At 41.6% G+C, this 22097-nt stretch overlaps 2 protein-coding genes across 3 annotated transcripts in view; both read left to right on the top strand.

Annotated features, from left to right (window-relative positions):
* SLC26A5 (solute carrier family 26 member 5) overlaps positions 1 to 22097 on the top strand; it is a 306769-nt gene that overhangs the window by 63226 nt on the left and 221446 nt on the right. The window lies entirely within an intron of this gene.
* Positions 165 to 22097, top strand: part of DNAJC2 (DnaJ heat shock protein family (Hsp40) member C2) — a 27565-nt gene continuing 5632 nt past the window's right edge. The window contains exons 1-13 of one of the 2 annotated variants that reach the window (XR_014492871.1): positions 165 to 732; positions 4817 to 5007; positions 7079 to 7154; positions 9432 to 9530; positions 10330 to 10471; positions 12286 to 12366; positions 13474 to 13539; positions 15144 to 15235; positions 15330 to 15451; positions 16445 to 16594; positions 17722 to 17810; positions 18158 to 18227; positions 21608 to 21792. Coding sequence is in view for 1 of the 2 variants with exons in the window: in XM_083365851.1 (XP_083221977.1) it covers positions 675 to 732; positions 4817 to 5007; positions 7079 to 7154; positions 9432 to 9530; positions 10330 to 10471; positions 12286 to 12366; positions 13474 to 13539; positions 15144 to 15235; positions 15330 to 15451; positions 16445 to 16594; positions 17722 to 17810; positions 18158 to 18227; positions 21608 to 21792 (1421 nt within the window). In the remaining variant the exon portion in view is untranslated. The remainder of the gene's footprint in view (positions 733 to 4816; positions 5008 to 7078; positions 7155 to 9431; positions 9531 to 10329; positions 10472 to 12285; positions 12367 to 13473; positions 13540 to 15143; positions 15236 to 15329; positions 15452 to 16444; positions 16595 to 17721; positions 17811 to 18157; positions 18228 to 21607; positions 21793 to 22097) is intronic. The other variant, XM_083365851.1, reaches the window with a different exon arrangement.

The following is a 22097-nucleotide window of genomic DNA, read 5'->3' as shown; positions in this document are numbered from 1 at the left end:
GAAGGAGAGGAAGAGAAAGAAAAAGAAGAAAGCAAAAAGGGAAGTAGAAAAAGAGAAAGAGAAAAGGAAGAAGAGAAAGAGCAAGAGAAAGAGAAGGAAAAGAGAGAGAGAGAGAAAGAAAGAAAAAAGAGAGAAAAGGGAAGGTGAAAGAAAGAAAAAAGGATAAGAGAGAGAGAGAGAGAGAAAGAAAAGAGAAAAAGAGAGAGAAGGAAAAGAGAGAAAAAGAAAGAAAAGGAAGAAGAAAGAGAAGGAAAAGAAAGAAAGAAAAGAGAAAGAGAAAAAAGGGAAGGAGAGGAAGAGAAAGAAAAAAAGAAGAAAGCAAAAGGGGAAGTAGAAAAAGAGAAAGAGAAAAGGAAGAAGAGAAAGAGAAAAAAGGGAAGGAGAGAAAGAGAGAGAAGAAAGAAGAAAGCAAAAAGGGAAGTAGAAAAAGAGAAAGAGAAAAGGAAGAAGAGAAAGAGAAAGAGCAAGAGAGAGAGAGAGAGAAAGGCCGCCTTCCTGCCGACTGCCCCTCCCCCCCCGCGACCTCGCCTGCCCCCAACGGCTCTTCCCCCCCACCTTCCCTGCGAGAGGAGGAAGCGGCGCTGACCCGGCGACCCGGAAGCACTGGCCGGGCCCTTCCACGCGCCGGCACCTGGCAACCGGCGGGCAGGGCCGAGCGATCCCGGCGGGCCGCCATGCTGCGCGGGGCGCCCGAGGGCCAGGCCACCGCCGTCGCCAGGGCCTTGTCGGCCGGTAGGTGCCGCCTCGGGGCGGGGGAGGGGAGGGGGGCCTCCCTGGTGGGGGCTGCCTGCTGGGGAGAGCTGCCGCCCCTCTTGAACGACGGGCCCCGACAGTGGGGGGGCCTTTGGCCGGCCTTCTCTGGAGACGGGTAGGAGACCACGAGGAGATCCGTTGGGAAGGAGGGGGGGAGCGGCCCCCGCGCCACTGATCTCTGCCTGTCTGTCTGTCTACCTACTCTATGTCTGTCTGTCTGTCTATTTCTGTCTGTCTCACTCCGTCAGACATATATATCTGACACACACACACACACACACACATATTGTCTGTCTGTCTGTCTCTCTCTATATCTATATCTATCTATCTATCTATATTTATTTCACACACACCCCACACACATATATATTATCTGTCTATCTCTATCTGTCAGATATATATATATTACACACACACACACATTATCTCTCTCTCTCTCTCTCTCTCTCTCTCTATATATATATATATATATATATATATATATATATATATATCACACACACCCCACACATATATATATATTATCTGTCTATCTCTATCTGTCAGATATTACACACACACATAATCTATCTCAATCTGTCAGATATATATATATATTTCACACACACATATATTATCTATCTCAATTTGTCATATATATATATATATATATATATATATATATATATATATATATCACACACACACACATATATAATCTCTATCTCAATCTGTCATATATATATGTGTGTGTGTGTGTGTGTGTGTTTTCTGAGATTTTCTTATCTCAATGTCATAGTCTATATATCTATATACAAATCTGTCATCTATCTCTTATCATTGATCTATCCACTACCCATCTATCTCACATACACACACACATATAATCTGTCTATCTCAATGTCATATATTATCTCTCTCTATATATAAATCTGTCATCTATCTCTTATCATCTGTCTATCCACTACCCATCTATCTCACATACACACAAAGACACACAAACATAGAGATATAGATTATAGATAGATATAGATAACAGCTATATCTCTTTATCTATCTACTGTATAGCTACCTATTTCTGTCTCTGTATCATGTCATCTATAATATCTATTATATCTCATTTCTCTGTCATCCGCCTATCTCCATCATCCATCCGTCCATCCCGTTATCTATCTATCAGATTTTATTTGCCATTTGCCATCTCGCAGCTCAGGTGACTCTGAGAGGCTCACATCAAGATAGTTGTCCGTCTGGAGCGTACGCTCCCTGTCTTTCCTTTTGTGTCCTGAATGACAAGAGGTCGGAATCAGACAACCTTGAAGCTTTCCAGGGGAATTGGACTCCGCCTTTCCAAGCTGCAGGTTGATCCAGGCAGGGCTTGAACCTGGAGTCTGCTTACCATGTTTGGCCCCTGAAACGTGTGAACGGAGATGCTCAGTCCTCCAGGTCAGGGTTGTCCCAAAGGTGTTTTGTTTTGTTTTTTGCACGAGGCAACTGGACTTCCCTGTTTTTCTTTGAAGACCTGTCGCTTCTCGTCCCAGAAGCTTCTTCAGTTCTTCAGCCCCAAGACCTGGAGGACTGAGAATCTCCATAGACATTGAAGTAGACTGATAGTTGAAGCCTTTTTTGTTATTGTGTGCATTTCTGTCCTTTCATTTGGGCATAGATCAATCCTTGGTTGATTGTAACCTTGTGCAGTAACTTATCAGAAGGAACAAAAAAAAATCAGGTTATGTTTTATGGGCCATTTTTAAATGAGGTATTTGACATGCATGATCGAGCACTAGCAGTAGTAATAGTGGCAATTGCTGTGTTCTAGAAAGGCAGCATGGATTTGTTTTCATCCGTCACGGAAAAATGACTTTGATTTTGATTGGATTGGATTTGATTAAATTTATATGCCGCCCTTCTCCCTGAGGACTCAGGGCGGCTCACAAACTTAAAAATTAAAAAACATAAAGTAAAACATTTAAAAAAGAATTAAACAATAGATGCAATAAATACAAGACAATTTTAACCCAGTAATTTATTTAGCGTATGGCTGGTCACACACAGAATTAAAAGCACTTCAGATTTACAAGTTAAAACATTTTTTTTAAAAAGAAGCAATTATAAAACCTAAGAGGAAAACAGAAATAACATTTCAGAGTTTAATGTCGAGTTTGGAGATCCAGTCAGTAGCTGCCGTTTGTTACGCAGAGGAAGTCCTTAAAATCTCCTGGGTATCTTCTATTAGTGCATTCCCTCACTATATGTTGGATAGTCTGTCCGGGAGCCCCGCAATCACAATTGTGCTGAAGGTGTCTTTCCCTATTTGTACAGAGAATCGGCACACACCCCAGGAGTCGTTCTAATTCTCTTGTACGTCACCCATATGTGTCGGGGTAGATTAAATCCTGGAGGTATACTATTAGGATTAATATGCTCAGAAATATCTTGGGAGGTATAGCTACTCCATGCTTCCATCCACTTTTGTGTGGTGCTCTGATGTTCGGCCAGCAGCTTAAGCGCTGCGAGGAGTGGTGGATTTCTTGACTTCAATCGACATCTTAAGAGAACAGAGGTATAACCCAGTAAAAATACATATAAATCCCAATAATAAATAATAAATAATAAAAAGCCTAATTAAAAAACGTAGTCAGTCCAGGCCCGCTTGTTGGAACAACCAGGTCTTCAGGTCATGGCGGAAGGACCGAAGGTCAGGGGCCATCCGCAGCTCCGGAGGCAGCTCATTCCAGAGGGTCGGCGCGCCCACAGAGAAGGCTCTCCGCCTGGGGGACACCGGCCGGCATTGCCTGGCCGACGGCACCCTGAGGAGGCCGACTCTGTGGGAGCGAACCGGGCGATGGGAGGTTGACAAATGGCAGCAGGCGTTTGTTTCATCCTTTAATTATGCAGACGTCTATTGTTGCTCAGATAAAAGTATTTTCAGGAAATACGTTTTACTCATTTTTAAGGAACTTCTGATGATAAACGTTTATACAGATATTATTTTTGTTTGTTTCTCACAGACTCCACTAACAAAATATAGGTATACATTTCCGGCTATTACTTTTTTCTTTCTTTACTTTATGTTGGCTTTGCTCAGTTTGAATTGTCGTTTTATGTGTCCTTTATTTCAGTCTTGAGCCTGGTAACTACACAAACAGTTTTCTTAATAACACTGTGGGAAGTGGTTTGACAATAATTACACTCTTGGGTGCTTTTCAGCTTCTCTCCTTGATTGGAGGAAACACATGAGAGGTCTCTCCATTTATTTATCTACATCTGCCTTTATTATTTTTATACATAATCCACAGCATTGAACATGCCTTCTTCCCCCTATTTTCCCTACAAGAGGAATCTTATAAGATGGGTGGGGCTGAGAGAGAGAGATGGGCCTAAAGTCTCCCAGCCAGTTTTCGTGCCTAAGGCAGGACTAGAATTCCCAGTCACCTGGTCATTGGCTCAAAATCAGCCAGTTGGCTTTCATGCCTAAGGCGGGACTAGAACTCTCAGTCTCCTGGTGATTGGCCCAAAATCAACCAGTTGGCATTCATGCTTAAGGTGGGACTAGAACTCTCAGTCGCCTGGTGATTGGCCCAAAATCAACCAGTTGGCATTCATGCCTAAGGCGGGACTAGAACTCTCGGCCACCTGGTTATTGGCTCAAAATCAACCAGTTGGCATTCATGCCTAAGGTGGGACTAGAACTCTCGGTCTCCTGGTGATTGGCCCAAAATCAACCAGTTGGCTTTCATGCCTAAGGCGGGACTAGAACTCTCGGTCTCCTGGTGATTGGCCCAAAATCAACTAGTTGGCATTCATGCTTAAGGTGGGACTAGAACTCTCAGTCGCCTGGTGATTGGCCCAAAATCAGCTAGCCAGTTTTCATGCCTAAGGTGGGACTAGAACGCACCGTCTCCCAGTTTCTAGCCTGGTGCCTTAACCCTGAGACCAAACTCCTTTAATTGCCGCAGTTCAATGATAGGGCACTGGAGTGCTCATGAATGAAATTGCTAAATGCGAAGGACATTTGACAGATGATTTCAACGTTTGGCATGTATAATAACATTTAGTTTCGTTCGAATGTTTGCATTCACAGCTTCGGTGCTCTGCCAAGTTGAGCCTGTGGGAAGATGGTTTGAAGCCTTCGTGAGGAGGAGAAACATAAATGTTTCTGCCTCTTTCCAAGAATTAGAAGATGAGAAAGAAAGTTCTGAAGAGTCGGGAGATGAAGAATTACAACTAGAAGAATTTCCCATGTTAAAAACTCTGGATCCAAAAGATTGGAAGGTACGTAATAATAGAATTACCGTATTTTCCAGTGTATAAGACGACTGGGCGTATAAGACGACCCCCTAAATTTCCTGTTAAATTATAGGGTTTGGGCTATACTCGCCGTATAAGACTACCCCTCTTCCAACGTACACCAAATAAAAATTAAAAAACATCAGATTTGATTTTAATATGGTAATTTTAATTCAAATGCTTATGACATGCATGTACTTAGTAGGAAAACTCACTTATAAACATAAGGCTGTTTGTCATCAAACGTAAACATAAAACAGTGCAAGTGGATTAAACTTAATAATAATAATAATAATAATAATAATAATAATAATAATAAGAAGAAGAAGAAGAAGAAGAAGAAGAAGAAGAAGAAGAAGAAGAAGAAGAAGAAGTAATAATAATTGGAAGGGACCTTGGAGGTCATCTAGAGAAGAAGAAGAAGAAGAAGAAGAAGAAGAAGAAGTAATAATAATTGGAAGGGACCTTGGAGGTCATCTAGTCCAACCCCCTGCTAAGGCAGGAAACCCTAGACCATTTCAGACAAATGGCTGTCCAGTCTCTTCTTAAAAACTTCCAGTGTTGGAGCATTCACCACCTCTGGAGGCAGGTTGTTCCACTGGTTAATTGTTCTAACTGTCAGGAAGTTTCTCCTTAGTTCTAGGTTGCTTTTCTCCTTGACTAGTTTCCATCCGTTGCTTCTTGTCCTAACAAGCAGGCATATACATAGAATGAAGGCTATTGCTAAGCACATTGATTTGTGCTTTAAATTGTAAGCCGCCCTGAGTCTTCGGAGAAGGGCGGGATATAAATGGGATTAAAAAAAAAAAGACCAAATGGGAGATCCGCTCCAGGTTTTCCAGCCAGCCCGCCCAGTTCCTGAGTCAAATGTGTCCTTAGAGCTAAGCAGCTGCTCTGACTGCTGCATTCCCCACCTGCCTTTCAAGATGGGATAGACTACAGCTGTTCTTCAACTTTAGAAGGAAAGACGCCCAGACCCCAGCCTGTAAAAAATCACAGACTGCAGCTTTCCCTGCGCAGACTAAATGGGAGATCTGCTCCAGGTTTTCCAGCCAGCCCTGTCCCTAAAGTTTCAGCAGCCGGTGTATAAGACCCCTGACTTTTGAGAAGATTTTCATGGGTTAAAAAGTCATCTTATATGCCGGAAAATACGGTAAGAATGGAATGGAATGGAATAGAAAATATGGAATGGAATTACAATTAGTATAGAATAGAGTAGAAAATGGGAATAGAGTAGAGTAGAGTAGAATAGAAAATATGGAATTGAATGGAATTAGAATAGAGTAGAAAATTGGAATAGAATAGAATATGGAATAGAGTAGAGTAGAATAGAATAGAAAATATGGAATGGAATTAGAATTAGAATAGAATAGAGTAGAAAATGGGAATAGAATAGAATAGAATAGAATAGAATAGAATAGAATAGAAAATATGGAATGGAATTAGAATAGAACAGACTAGAAAATGGGAATAGAATAGAATATGGAATAGAGTAGAGTAGAATAGAATAGAAAATATGGAATAGAATAGAATAATGGAATGAAATGGAATAGAATAGAATAATAGAATAGAAAAAAATAGAATAGAATAATAAATTTATTGTCACTGTGAATGTACGCTCATCAGCACATTAAAATGAAATTCCGTTGCACAATCATGCACGTCCATTGACTTTGCTTGTCTAAAGGTCACAAAAGATAATCACAGGACTCTGGGACGCTGCAGCCATCATAAATTTGAGCCACTTGCCAAGTTTCTTAATTTTGATCACACAATCAGGCAGGTGCTGCAGCGGTTGTGTGAAAAATAGTCGTAAGTCTTGTTTTTTTCTCCAGTGCCGTTGTAACTTCAAACAGCCCCTGCACAAAGTGTTGTAAGTCTACCTGTTACAAGCAAAAGGCAACAACGTCTGCACTGGCATGTCAGACAACTAAACTAGGAAAAGACTGCCGGGGAAGAGAGGGAACACAATTTCTTGTTGTTAATAGTTTCTGTGGGCAGTTGTTATTAACCCGAGGCTGCTATAAATAAGTTATATTTTGTTTTCCTTTCCCAGAATCAGGATCACTATTCAGTTCTTGGCTTGGGACGTTTAAGATACAGGGCCTCTCAGAAGCAGATCAAAGCCGCTCGTAAGTTCACCAAGCATTCGTGGAAATTTGTCAAATAATAAAAACTTCTCCCCTCCAGGTTGAATTGTTTGCTGTGTCACAGTCAGTCACGGGTTGCAAGGGAAGACTTGTAGCACTGTCACAAGGGGACAGTTTTAACATCCTGTTGCGATTCCTCACCCAGCCAGCGGATTCAGCCGCTGAGCCTGAGGAATCAGATGATGAAGAGGAGGGGCCTGTTCTGTACCAGCCTGCTACCGGCCCTGCAGAAAAGGCATGGACAACCCCTTTACAAACGGCAAGAGGCTGGAATTAAGCCTGCCAAATTTATTAACATAAAACAGAGCAAAACAAGACACCAACCATGAAACAGGAGCTATGAAACAGGAACTAATCAAGTGGTTGCCTTCAGCAAACCAGCCCTCCCACGCATTCCCCTTTTATACAGTTCAGGGCGTGGCTTCTCTCTGCCTCCTTCCGAGGTGCCCCATTGCCTTCCTCTGTTTACTCCTGATTGACTGCTTCCTGCGTCGGGCGTCCTTGAACAGGGCCAGCTGTGGGTCATCTTCATCCACGCTGTCAGGCTCACACAGCTGGGTCTCCGTCGTGACCAGGTGGGAGGGGCCTGGCTGAGGGCTCTCATCAGCAAGATCTTCAACCCCCTCAGCAAGCTCTTCAACACCCCCTCCTCCTCTGAGTCGTCCGACCCAACTGCCGAACCCACAGGCTGACCCTGAATCACAACAGGGCCTGGAGTGACATTAAGAGTCAGAGGAAGGTGCTGAGGAGCTCCAAGACTTACAGTTGGACGAGGAGCCTGGCCCCTCTACTCGCCCTCAGGCTGAGACACAGCTGTGCTGGGAGCCTGAATTGGACAGAGAGGAAACACAGCTGGGACATATCCAGGATGCACAAAAGCGCCGGCAAGAGAAGCAAGCAGGGCAGAGGAATGCAATGGGACGGCTCCAAAGGCAAAGGAGAAGGCATTAGGAAGCCACGCCTGGGCTGAATAATAAAAGGGAAGGTGTGGGAAGGGCTGGTTGCCGAAGGCCACCATTCGTGTTGAGGATCGAGTTTCTGTGAATCTATGTTTGTTTGCCTTGGACATTGACTCAGGTCTGTGAATAATACAAGGGGTTGTTTTTTTCCTGCGGTTCCTGCCTGTTTCTTGGAAGAGGGGTTTCTCCTTGTGAGCATAACCAGGACTCACGTAGGCTGGGACAGAACACGTCCTTCCTTCAACTATTCTTACCCTCCTCAACAACATTACACCCATACCTACCTGGAGTAACATCCACGAGCCAGGAGATTCTTGTTCTTAGCTTAAAAGTTGCCCTACAAGGAAGATGGGTAGCTTCCAAATACCAATAAATAAAATAAAAAGACCGATGCTGGGAAATAACATCTTTAAACCCTGGTATAAGATGGTAATGGAGGCGTCAGAATAGCTAATGTAATGTTAGAAAAAAGCAGTAAAATATATTTAATAGTGGCTTGAATTTAATCTGAAACGTCTGACGTTGAAACTTGTTGTTGCTTACAGTGTGACCAGAAATAATACAGAAATCATATCCAGGCCTTCAGTGAGTCCAGTTGTAATTTCCGTGAGATGTCTCTCAGTCTTTTGGGTCCACGTCTTTGCAATTTTTGTTCCACGCCAAGTTTCTGTCATTCTGCATTCCCAAATCTGGGGCTATATGGAGTGCAAAATTAAACGTATTTATTTAAGAAATAAACTTAGTTCCTTCTAGAAGTGACCTATGTCATCTCAATTTGTGACCAATGTAAATTTCCAACCACGAGAAAATAGAATTTTCTTGAGACCAGGTATTAGAGTATAATTAATCGTTAACAGTAACAATTTGGTTTAATATGCGCAGTGACATTTATTTTATTTTTTTGAATGACTGGTTTTTAGGCTGCTCCGTTTCCAGAACTACTGAGCAGTTTATAATAGGAGGAAGAAACGAGGTTCAAATGGAACAAAGCAAAATTGATTAGTAACAAGAAATTACTGGTCTTCATTGCTCTTCGAAAGGTTATTCATACCTGAAACGTGTATTTTATGTTACTGTAATTTGGTTTATTTTAGAAAAATAAATAAGGACACAGTGAGGATCATTCTGCATTGCTTTACTTCTTTGAAAGACAGCTGTGTCCCCACATATATAGCCAATTGTCATTCTGGAGTGCTTCTGCCAAATTCAAAATGCCAGGGCTTCCTCAATCTTCCTTGTTTGAAGTCTTGAGATAATACGTAATGGACTGTAACTTGATTTTATTTTCCTTAATCCATAGATAAAGCCATGGTTTTGAAGCACCATCCTGACAAACGAAAAGCAGCAGGAGAACAAATTGGGGAAGGCGACAACGATTATTTTACCTGTATCACAAAAGGTAAGAGCGAGCAAGTATAGCAACTAAATATAAATCAAGTGTCTTATCGTACTGTCATGGGGTGCACAATCTTATTGCGCTGAGATAACCCAGGAGTAAACAGAGTAAACAGTGGTTTGTATTAACTGGTGGTTTATCTTACACTACCTACAATATCATACACCAGGAACAATATACATACACATGCTAATACAGTAGGATCCAACAAACCACAGTTAACAGCAGGAAACAGAAGAGAGAGAACACATCAGCAGAACCTACCCTTTTATACAAAGGCTCTTAAAGAGACACAGACCTTGCTGGCTCTTAAAGAGACACAGACCCTGCTGAGTCATTCCCATCATTGCATTACATCTTACATTACATAAGCTGGTTAGCTGTTAAATCAATATCTTGACCCCTACCACATGTTAATCAACTGATCAGTTTTCATGCCCAACTTTGCCTTATGAATGGGCACTATAAATATTTTTTTGCTCTCTGCACTTCCTGCCCAAAGACACCAGCCTGAAGATGATGAGTGGGACCTCGTCGAAACATCGCCAAGACACCCTCAATCCTACACGGGAAAAGACCCGAGTACACCAAGACCTACATACCTATACCCGTGAAAATCTACAAAAACATATATGTGTGTGTGTGTATGTGTGCATATATATATATATATATACACACACACATACACGTTACTTGTCTGTAAGCTACATGAGAAATTGAATTTTCACCCCATGCTCTGAAAGGTGGTGTTTTTTTTCCTGTCCGCCGAATAAGTTAAGAGCTGTGTGATTCCACCTTTCAGCTTACGAAACCTTATCAGACCCCACGAAAAGGAGAGCATTTAACAGCATAGACCCCACGTTTGACAACACGGTTCCTTCCAAAAGCGAAGCAAAGGAGAACTTTTTTGAGGTTTTTGCTCCCGTGTTCGAAAGAAACGCCAGGTAAGCTTTGCCTTTTTAGACCCTCCGGAGAACGTCCCTCTCTGGGTGTTATTGCCTCTTTGCTTTTCAAATGTTTCCAAGCCATCGTTGGGATTTCCCACGAAGGTCTGCTTAAGGGGGACGGAAAAAACCGAACAGCCAAGTTCCTGCGATTGTGTCCGCGGACTGGCAGGAAAATGTACCCGAGCGTCAACCAGTTCACTCGGCCTATTTGGGTGAGGCTGAAGCACGTTTCGTTGTGGATACCGAAAACGTTGAATAACAAAGAATTGGAAGGGGCCTCGGAGGCCTTCTAGTCCAACCCCCTGCTCAAGCAGGAAGCCCTCTACCGCTTCAGACAAATGGTGGCAACGGTTGAGGTTGGCCCGTAGAGATGGCCGTGTTTTCATAACGGGGCTTAGATTGCCCTCTCGGCCTTTTGTCGTGGCAGGGACGAGCTAGGCCTCAATAACCTCTGGATTTCGAAGCATGGACGAGTTCCATTCCAGAGGTTAAATACTACATTGCTCCTAGAAATTATAATTTGCCATAACCTCTTGGGGCGACGTCAACCTGACCCGCCAGAGCGGGATATGTTACAGGTTCCCTTTTTTAAGGAAGTCCATCTAGCGCAGGACTTCAACTCCCAGAATTCCTGAGCCAGCCACGCTGAGGGAAAAGGGAAAGGTTTCCAAGCTGAGCCATCACCAACACACAACCATTCAAAAAGCAAATCCGAACCCACAATGATAACGAGGCACAACCACAAAACAGAAACCTAACTACAGCTGCAACATCAGCCACTTTAAACCCCTCCAAACCACACAATAAGCAAACTGACACCCACTATAAAAACATGGCACCACCACAAACACGAAGCCGAACAAAAGCAGCACAACTCACCAGCTCAGGTCTAAGGCTGGCAGCTGAGACCAGCCCATCCACTCAAAACACCCCCCCACCCAATCAGAACACACCCACCATTCAAAACACACTCCCACCCAATCAGAACACACTTACTCCCCCACCCAATCAGAGCACACCACCCACAGAACACACCCCCTCTGGCAGTTTAAGAGAGAGGAACAAACAGCCACATGCTTCTCCCAGAAGAAGGAAGCAGAAGCCACCAGCCTGATGATGACGGATGGGATTCCGTCGAAACGTCGCCCCTACACCTTTAGTCCTACGCGGGGAAAAACCCGAATAACCAAAGATGCATATATATATATATATATATATATATATATATATATATATATATATATATATATATATATATATATATATATTTGTGTAAATTACTAACAACGAATTAAAGGGAAACTGAAATGCATTTCTGACTCATTAGTCGTCATCAGCCAGCCATACCCAGCCATACCCTTCTGAGATTCGAAGGCTGGCTGATGACGACTAATGAGTCAGAAATGCATTTCAGTTTCCCTTTAATTCTTTGTTAGTAATTTACACAAATATAGGAATTGTCCGGTGTGACTACTGCCTGTTCGATAGCCTTCAAGATAGGCTGAAAACAGGAAATAAAGATTTGCCCCATGTTTGGGGCCTAGCAAGGTAATCTAAAGAGTTAACATTTGAAACATATATATATATATATATATATATATATATATATATATATATATATATATATATATATATATATATATATATATATATATATATATATATATATATATATAAAATTCAGAATATATATATTCTGAATTTAAAATCCCCTAAAATGAAAAAAATGCAGATGTTTAGATGTGTAGAGCAATGCTGGAGAGGCGGTTCTTGCAAAAAAATATGTTTATTTGTTTGCTAATTTGCTACAGGTGGTCAAATAAGAAAAGCGTTCCTAAGCTCGGAGATATGAACTCATCTTTTGATGAGGTGGATGCTTTTTATTCTTTCTGGTAAGTGAACTAATTCTGCTTCTTTTCTATCAAGTTGGTACAGATAAAACCTGTCGGAAAATAGAAGAATTCGGAGAAGCGGCAGGGTTGAAAATAAACAGAAAAGACTAAAAACTTTAAAAGAAAAACAAAAACTAGCAACCCCCCCCTTCAAATAGTCAAAAAAGTGAAATATTTAGGAAATGTATTTAATTCTGCCTCTTTCTATCCGGATCATACAGATAAAACCTGTAGGGAAAAGTAAATTGGGAATTAATCGAAGCAAATCTATATAAATGTGTGATAAATTATTGTGATCTTTAGCTTTTTTAAAAAAAATTTAACCTGTTTCATTTCTGGGTTTTTTTTTCATCTTCCTTAACATAAACTAGCATAATTGTAACTAACTGAGTTTTAGACACCAGAGCCATAGACCAAATGTCGGTCGTCCACGTTCCTCAATCTCAGCAACTGGAAAATGTGTGGGCTTCAACTCCCAGCATGCTGGTTGGGAAATTCTGGAAGTTGAAGTTCACATGTCTTTAAGTAGCAGAAGTTTGAAAAACTCTGGTCCTGCTATATCGGCGTGCTGGTAAGTTTTGGGTTTGAGAAACAGGCTTTTTATTTTTACTAACCCATGGATGCACAGAAATAGTCAAAAGCCTTCCCCCTGTCATGCTGTGTTTAGTCTGCTGTGTAAAATACATGTTAAAAGGACCAAACTTTTATGTGTTGACGGTATAGAACAGGGGGTCTTCAAACTTGGCCCTTTTATGACTTGTGGACTTCAATTCCCAGAATTCCTCAGCCAGCTTGCCTGGCTGAGGAATTCTGGGAGTTGAAATCCACAAGTCATAAAAGGGCCAGGTTTGAAGACCCCTGGTATAGAATATAACTCTGCAGGTTTTACGATTCTGGTGATTTTCGCCGGATGTGGTGTTTCCACGTAGTAGGACTCAAAAGAACAAAAGCGATATTTCATTCATGCTTTCTAATCAACGGTTGGAATTCGCATATTAATAACACAGACTATTAAAAAAGGCGTTTAAATGATATGAAGGAGCTGTTATTTCTCCCCCCCCCCCTAGTGTTTTACTTGACTTTTTCTCTCGATGTTAACTGCAACAGGTATAACTTTGATTCTTGGCGAGAGTTTTCTTACTTGGACGAAGAGGAGAAAGAGAAAGCGGAATGGTGTGTACGTGAAAAGGCTGTTTCAAAAAGAAATGATTAACATATTGAAAAGATAACTTCACACATTATACCGGGTGTCCCTGTTTAGAGAGTCCTATACTTGATTGCTCAGAAATAGATCCCTTTGAATCCAGTGGAAAATATTTAGGTATACATAGCTAGGAAGAGGATTGAAGCCTGATCTGGATTCATAGAACTTACTGTACGGTAAGTTACTGTTGCTTTGTTCTTATCATTAGTGCTTTTGAGTGAGTTCTGACTGCGTGAATAATCGTGCATTTTTTGACACACTATTTTTGGGAATGGCTTACCACGTCTTCTTCCAAGGGAAGAAGAAGTCCCATCTTAGAATAATAGAATAAAAGAGTTGGAAGGGACCTTGGGGGTCATCTAGTCCAACCCCCTGCTCAGGCAGGAAACCCTATACCATTCCAGACAATTGGGTGTCTTCTTAAAAGCTTCCAGTGATGGAGCAATCACAGCTTCTGGAGGCAATTTCTGTTCCGCTGGTTAGATAGGAATCCACCTAGGTGATCTTGGGCCCGTTATAGCCAAAGGCTGTTTTTTTTTTTTTTAACCAGAAAGTAAATACTTGTTTCCTGCAAAAAAAAATGGCATTGCATGCTGCAGTCACATGACAAGATGCTGCAAAAGATCGTAATTCGAGCTGGTTCCCAAGGCCCCCCCCCCCAAATATGATCACGTGACTACAGTCAAGATTGGCAGTTGAAACTTTGAAATTGAGTCATAAGTAACTCTGGGGACTTTGACTTTCACTTCAAATGCTCACTTGGAGTAAGCTGAGCCATAGGCAAAGACTATCTGTATATGTCTTATTCATGGTTTGTATTTTTTATAGATAGATAGATAGATAGATAGATAGATAGATAGATAGATAGAGGATGGATGGATAGATAGATAGATAGATAGATAGGGGATGGATAGATAGATAGATAGATAGATAGATAGATAGATAGATAGATAGAGGATGGATAGATAGACAAATAGATGATAGAAGATAGATGGTAGATAGAAAGAAAGAGATAGATAGATAGATAGATAGATAGATAGATAGATAGATAGATAGATAAGGGATGGATAGAATAGATAAGGGATGGATAGATAGACAAATAGATGATAGAAGATAGATGATAGATAGATAAGGGATGGATAGATAGAATAGATAAGGGATGGATAGACAAATAGATGATAAAAGATAGATGATTAGATAGATAGATAAGGGATGGATAGATAAGGGATGGATAGATAGACAGATGATAGAAGATAGATGATAAATAGAAAGAAAGAAAAAGATAGATAGATAGATAGATTAGATAGATAGATAGATAGATAGATAGATAGATAGATAGATAGATAGATAGATGATAGATAGATAAAAGGGGGGGAGAACATTTTTCTGGAAGAGTAGGTACCGACTATTCTGAAGTTTGTAAATACACACACACACACACACACACACACACACACACAACTATTTGGTTTAAATACTATTGAATCAAATGGCCTGGGAGCATTTAAGGACCGTGGCTTATTTTGCAAACGTATCTAAGCTAAAGCAACCTTTCTTTCCTCTCTCCTGGCAGTCGAGATGAGAGAAGGTGGATTGAAAAGCAAAACAGAGCAGGTAGATCGTTAAGGAAGAAAGAAGAGATGAATAGAATAAGGACATTAGTCGGTAAGTATGAACTCAACATCCCCAGGGCATCCGATCCGTTAAATACCACCTTTTGGGTGAGCCCTATGGACCTCATTTCTCTTTCTCTTCCAAGACAACGCCTATAGTTGTGATCCCAGAATAAAAAAGTTCAAAGAGGAAGAAAGAGCAAAGAAAGAGGCCGAAAAGAAAGCAAAGGCAGAAGCAAAACGAAAAGAACAAGAGGAAAAAGAAAGGGTGAGAAAAAAGACTTTTAAATACTTAAAACACATTCTTACTTAACCAGTAAGAATGCTTGGAATGTTGTGGGGGGGGAAAAATTAACCGTATTTTCTGGCGTATAAGACTGGGCGTATAAGACAACCCCCCAACTTTTGAGATGATTTTCAAGATATTTCGTCTTGTACGCCGGAAAATCAGCGAGCCCGGGAAGGCACACCCTTCCCTCTCACTGTGGAGGAAGCAGGGCAGGCTGGCGTCTGGCGTAAATATAGACTCGGGGTTTTAGTAGATGAATGACCCAGCGGTCTGTTTCACCATATTTGCAGCAAGCTGTGGTTTGTACCGTGCACACGGCACAAGAAGAAATAGGGGAGACATGATAGCAGCATTCCAGTATTTGAGGGGCTGCCACAAAGAGGAGGCGGGGGGATCAAATTATTCTCCAAGGCACCAGAGGGAAGGATGAGAAACAACGGTTGGAAACTGATCAAGGAGAGAAGCAACCTGCAACTAAGGAGAAAGTTCCTGACAGTGAGGACAATCAACCAGCGGAACAACCTGCCTCCAGAAGCTGTGAATGCTCCAACACGGGAGGCTTTTAAGAAGAGACTGAAATGGGATAGGGTTTCCTGGCTGAGCAGGGGGGTTGGACTAGAAGACCTCCAAGGTCCCTTTCAACCACCTTCTTCTTCTTCTTCTTCTTCTCCTCCTCTTCCTCCTCCTCCTCCTTCTTCTTCTTTTTCTCCTCCTCCTCCTCTTCCTCCTCCTCCTCCTCCTCTTCTTCTTCTTCTTCTTCTTCTTCTTCTTCTTCTTCTTCTCCTCCTCCTCCTCCTCCTCCTCCTCCTCCTCATTCTTCTTCTTTTTCTCCTTCTCCTTCTCCTTCTCCTTCTCCTTCTCCTTCTTCTTCTTCTTCTCCTCCTCCTCCTCCTCCTCCTCCTCCTTATATTATTGTTATCATTATTATTATTATTATTTCATTCATTCATTCATTCATTCCTTTTCTCTCAGCAAAGGCAGGCAGAACTAGAAATGGCGCGACTGGCCAAGGAGAAGGAGGAGGAAGAAATGAGGCAGCAGACTTTGCTGATGAAGAAAGAGAAGGATATACAGAAGAAAGCGATCAAGAAGGAACGGCAAAAACTGCGAACAACTTGCAAGGTACACAGCTGCTGTTGCTGCTGTTGTCAGACATGCTTTTTTTTTTTTCAGCCAGGCGTTCCGGGCCCAACATCCCGCGTCTTCAAATACCATCCATAATTGTTAAAACCTGTATTCGTCACTTCTCAGAATTGGTTTGCTCTAGTGAGATGTTTTTCTGCAAGCCGATTTATGTTGAAATTGTGCTTTTGATTCTTTTTTTTTTAAATGTCACCAGTCTTTCTGGCTGGGAAAGGGAGGGGCAGACACCTTTAGGCGCGCATGCGCACAGGCCCAAATGTAGCTGTGTGCACGTACGCATGAAGGGGGCTGCTGACAATGAGGACGATTCACCAGTGGAACGGCTTGCCACCAGAAGTCGTGGGCGCTCCATCACTGGAGGTTTTCAAGAAGAGGCTGGACAATCACCTTGTCTGAGATGGGTATAGGTTCTCCTTCTTGAGCAGGGGGCTGGACTAGAAGACCTCCAGGGACCCTTCCAAACTGTTATTCTGTTGATCAGTGGAACGGCCTGCCTCCAGAAGTGGTGGGTGCTCCCTCCCGAGCCTGGACAGCCGTTGGTCCAGGAGAGCAGGGGGTTGGACTAGAAGACCTCCAAGGTCCCTTCCAACTTTATATCCTAACTCAGGATACTTTCTGAACATTGAAACTCATCCGGTTGAGCTCCGGATGGCTCCCGACCTTCGCTCCTCCCGCCGTGACCTAAAAACATACTTATTTGAACAAGCCAGCCTGGTCTGATGGGTTTGGGGTATTTTAATATTAATTATGTTTATATTAATTGTACTAATTTTTATTGTAATTGGGCTACATTATTTAATTCTTTTTTAACTTTTGTATACTGTATTTTTATTGTATTTGCCCTGTACACCGCCCTAAGTCCTTCGGGAAAAGGGCGGTATAGAAATTAAATTTTTTTATTATTATTATTATTATTTATTATTATTTATTATTATTATTATTATTATTATTATTATTATTATTATTATTATTATTATTATTATTATCTTAACGTCAGTGTCATAGCAGGGTCAGTCCAACGTGTTGTACGTCAGTTGCATGTCGTTTCTTCCCCCACCCTCATCCCCGAAATCAGAAAATAAAGCATACGGCGGTCCATTTTTCAGAACTGGAACTACTTTTCCGACAACGAGGCCGAAAGTGTTAAGATGATGGAAGAAGTAGAGAAGCTTTGCAACCGGCTGGAACTGGCCAGGTAAGCAGTCCTGACCTCCGCTCTCTTTTTTATTTATTTTTATTTTTATTTTTATTCCATTTATATCCCGCCCTTCTCCGAAGACTCAGGGCGGCTTACAAGCTTAGCAGTAGCCTTCGTTCTATGTATATGCCTGCTTATTAGGGCTTTCACACACACCCCAAGCGGCATTATTACAAAGTCAGCTTATTGCCCCCAACAATCTGGGTCCTCATTTTACCTACCTGGGAAGGATGGAAGGCTGAGTCAACCTTGAGCCTGGTGGGATGCGAACCTGCACTAATCTTGTTTGTTGACCTTCACGCTTTCCGCCAGATCTGAAATGTCGCCCAATGATTTGTTTTTAGTATGCAGTGCCTGAATGAAGCACTTACCTCCACAACGAAGGACGAAGGGAAGGCCGCGGTATTAAAACAGGTAAATATTAACATTTTGTCCTGTAAATTAAATAAATAAACCAGCGGAGTGGGGCAAAACGTAGCGAAAGAGGCAGCAACTTCCCCGGTAGAACGGCATCGTTAAAAACACTTTATTCCAGCCGCCACATCTAGTAATTTTTTTAAAAAAAATGGAAGGCTTGTATATTTTCTGAGGGCCCTGTAGAACTTTTAAAGGGAGTCCTCGATTTATGACCACAGTTGAACCCAACATTTTGGTAGTAGCTCAGCGAAAGATTTGTGCCGTGAATTTTGTCCTGCGTTATGACCTTTTGTGCCACGGTTGTGAAATGAATCACTGCAGCGTTCAAGTTAGTAACAGGGTTGTTTAAGTTGACTTTGCTTCTCAAAAGATCACCAAAGGGGATCACGTGACCCCGGGACGCTGTGACCGTCATATATACGAGTCAGTTGCCAAGCGGCCGAATTTTGATCTCGTGCCCGTGAGATATTGCAGCGGTTCACAAGCGTGAAACACCGGTCAGAAGTCCCTTGTAACTTTGTAAAGCCGTTGTAACTTTGAACGGTCGCTAAATGAACTGTCATAAGTCGAGAGCTATCTGTGTTTGTCTCCCCCCCCCCCAAAAAAAAAAAATTCTGCATTCTCAGAAGAGAAAATACAGTAATAAAAAAAAATAATTTTGTTGGGGAAAAGAAGAAAGAATTTGAAATCTGCATAATTCAAGGATGAAAAAAGTACGCAAATGAATCTGTTTATCAAACTACCTGGTGCAAATAAGTGTAACAAAACGATTACTGGCTTGGGTGTAGGTGTGTTTATATATAGATAGATAGATAGATAGATAGATAGATAGATAGATAGATAGATAGAGATAGATAGATAGATAGATAGATAGATAGATAGATAGATAGATAGATAGATAGATAGATAGATATAGATATATATATAGATAGATAGATAGATATAGATATATATATAGATATATATATAGATATAGATAGATAGATATATAGATATATATATATAGATATATACATACATATATATAGATATATAGATATATACATACATATATATAGATATAGATAGATAGATACATACATATATATATATATATAGATATATACATATATATATATATATATATATATATATATATATATATATATATATACATATACATACATACACATACATACATACATATACACACACACACACACACATTTGTGTATGTGTGTAAACCGAGGCACAGCTCACTACTAACTTGGAATGATTTTTCTGATTATTTATTTTTTTATTTTTATTTTATTTTATTTTTATACCACCCTTCTCCCAAATTATAAATGTTTGTCAGTCAAGCCCGGCTTCCCAAAACCGATGGCGCATTTATTTCTGTATTTAATAAAGAGGCATCTGATGAAGTTAAGCTCATGGAAGTTATATATATATATATATATATATATGTAGATCTAGAGTCTCGGGTTTCTTCCCGCGTTCCTTTCATCTTCAGAAAGTTGTGGCGACGTTTCTACGAAATCTCATCCGTCATCATCAGGCCGGAGTGTTCCTCCTGCTGCTTTCAGGAGCAATGCGTGGTCTGGCTGTTCCTTTCCTTCCAACTGCCGGTGGTGCTGTGTTCTGACTGGGTGGCCACGCCTCCCAGCAGCCATGCCTCCTCCCAGTCAGAACACAGCCCCACCGGCAGTTGGAAGGAAAGGAACAGACAGACCACGCATTGCTCCTGAAAGCAGCAGGAGGAACACTCCGGCCTGATGATGACGGATGAGATTTCGTCGAAACGTCGCCACAACTTTCTGAAGATGAAAGGAACGCGGGAAGAAACCCGAGACTCTAGATCTACACATACAGACACCCGCGAGAATCTACGAAAACATATATATATATATATATATATATATATATATATATATATATATATATATATATATATATATATATATATATACACAAATACAGATTCTTGAAAGTTTTTCACTTTTTGCTGCCTCTCTTAGAGAAAATACAAAAAAAAACCTCTGGAACTTTTTTGGGGGGGTCTTTTTTCCCCCCTCCATAAGGAAATGTTCTTTTTCTTTCCTCACTTTGTAATATTAACAAATCACTTTTTTTTTTACAAAAAGCTTGCTTTGGTCTTCTTTCCCCCCCCCCACACACACACACAAACTTCTGGTGCTTCTGCTTCGTACGTTACAGACAGAATTATTGTATGTTGATAAATCTGTAAAGAAGGAAATACAGCAGATCAGGAACTATAATTATAATTTTTTTCCTCTACGCCAAATTATTGATCTATACCAGTATTGGCAACCAGTATTCACCCTTTCGTAAAATCCCCAAACTGCCGAAGCAGCGGCCGCAACACATAACAGGAAACCATAGAACCGCTTCTTTCTTGTCTACCAACTCCACTTGGTGGTCAAGGTATCTTTTGAGGCAGAGAGGTGGAAAAAGTTCTACAGGGTGTATTTCCTCCTTCAAGGTGCTCTTAGCCCATTTACGGAGTCACACTACTTGGTCGTGTCTCCTCTGGGTACCTTTCGTGCTAGAAAACAGAATAGTGCTGTTGATTTCCTAGTCCAGAGGTCCCCAACCTTTTGGGCACCACCAGGGACCGCCGGTTCCGTGGAGAGAGGTTTTTCCGCAGACCGGTGGGTGGGTGGTTTTGTGTGGTTGCTGCATCCCGCAGATGGGGCTTTGCTTGTTTGTGCGGACCGGTTGCTGGCCTGCTCCGGCTCGGTACCGGTCCACAAACCGGGGGTTGGGGACCCCTGTCCTAGATGCCTTCTGATTTGATGGGACAGGGAGTATCCAAGACTACATCCTTAACTAACAGTGAACGGGCTATTTTCCATTGCTCCCCAATATCAGCTGCTGGAATTAATCCAGAATTGCACCATGGAGACATTCTCACAATCCTTCGGCGCGTAGGCGAAGGCACAATTTTATGCCTCTTTCTGCAGAAATGGGAAAGAAGGTCCCAAAAGAGAGGAGGTCACCCAAAGCTACTGAGCAAAATTTAAAAAAAAAAAGATTTAAGCCCTATACAAAACAAGCATATGGCCAGTTGTGGTCTCAACTAAATGTTTCTAAACGTTGTGTTGATTTGAGGAATTTTTTTTCTTTTTCTTTTTCTTTTGACTTCACGGTCCGATAAAAGGTCCCGTACGGAACGCCGTTAAGACTTTTTTTTCCCTCCCCCCAATTGTTATTCTACCGTTCTGCCTTGACTTCTCTCTCCGTTGCCCGTGTTGGCTTCCTCTCCTCGCAAAACGAATTGGGAGGCTCAGGATAGCTCGGGGATTGTGGGAGGGGAAGGACTTTTTTTGGGTTTTGGTAGTCCAAGTTGAGAGGTGCGTTTGCTTATGTTCATGTAGATAGAACAAGTAAACGAACAGGTAAGGAGAGAAAAAGAAGAAGCAGAAGCTCAAATGCGACAAGCCACCAAGAGCTCGGACAAGTCCACAACTGGAAGTGTTGGGGGCAGCAAGAACTGGTCTGAAGATGATCTCCAGTTGCTAATTAAAGCAGTCAATCTCTTTCCTGCCGGGACAAACTCAAGGTAAGCCTATATTTATTATTTGAGCATCTGTCGGCAGCCCTATCGAGTCTCTTCTTAAAAACCTCCATTGATGGAGCGCCCACAACTTCTGGAGTCCAGTTGCTCCACTGAATAATTGTCTTCGTTGTCAGGAAATTTCTCCCCTTAGTTCCAGGTTGCTTTAATGATCTTCCATCTGTTGCTTCTTGACCTGCTTTCAGGTGCTTTGGAGAATAGCTTGACTCTCTCTTCTTTGGGGCAGCCCCTGAGATACTGGAACAGTGCCATCATGTCACCCTCTTGGTCCTTCTTTTCATTAGACTAGA

Source organism: Vipera ursinii (assembly GCF_947247035.1).
Source record: "Vipera ursinii genome assembly, chromosome: 6".
NCBI lineage: Eukaryota > Metazoa > Chordata > Lepidosauria > Squamata > Viperidae > Vipera > Vipera ursinii.
The sequence above is the reverse complement of the archived record's forward strand: the minus strand, read 5'-3'. Positions and strand labels throughout refer to the sequence as shown.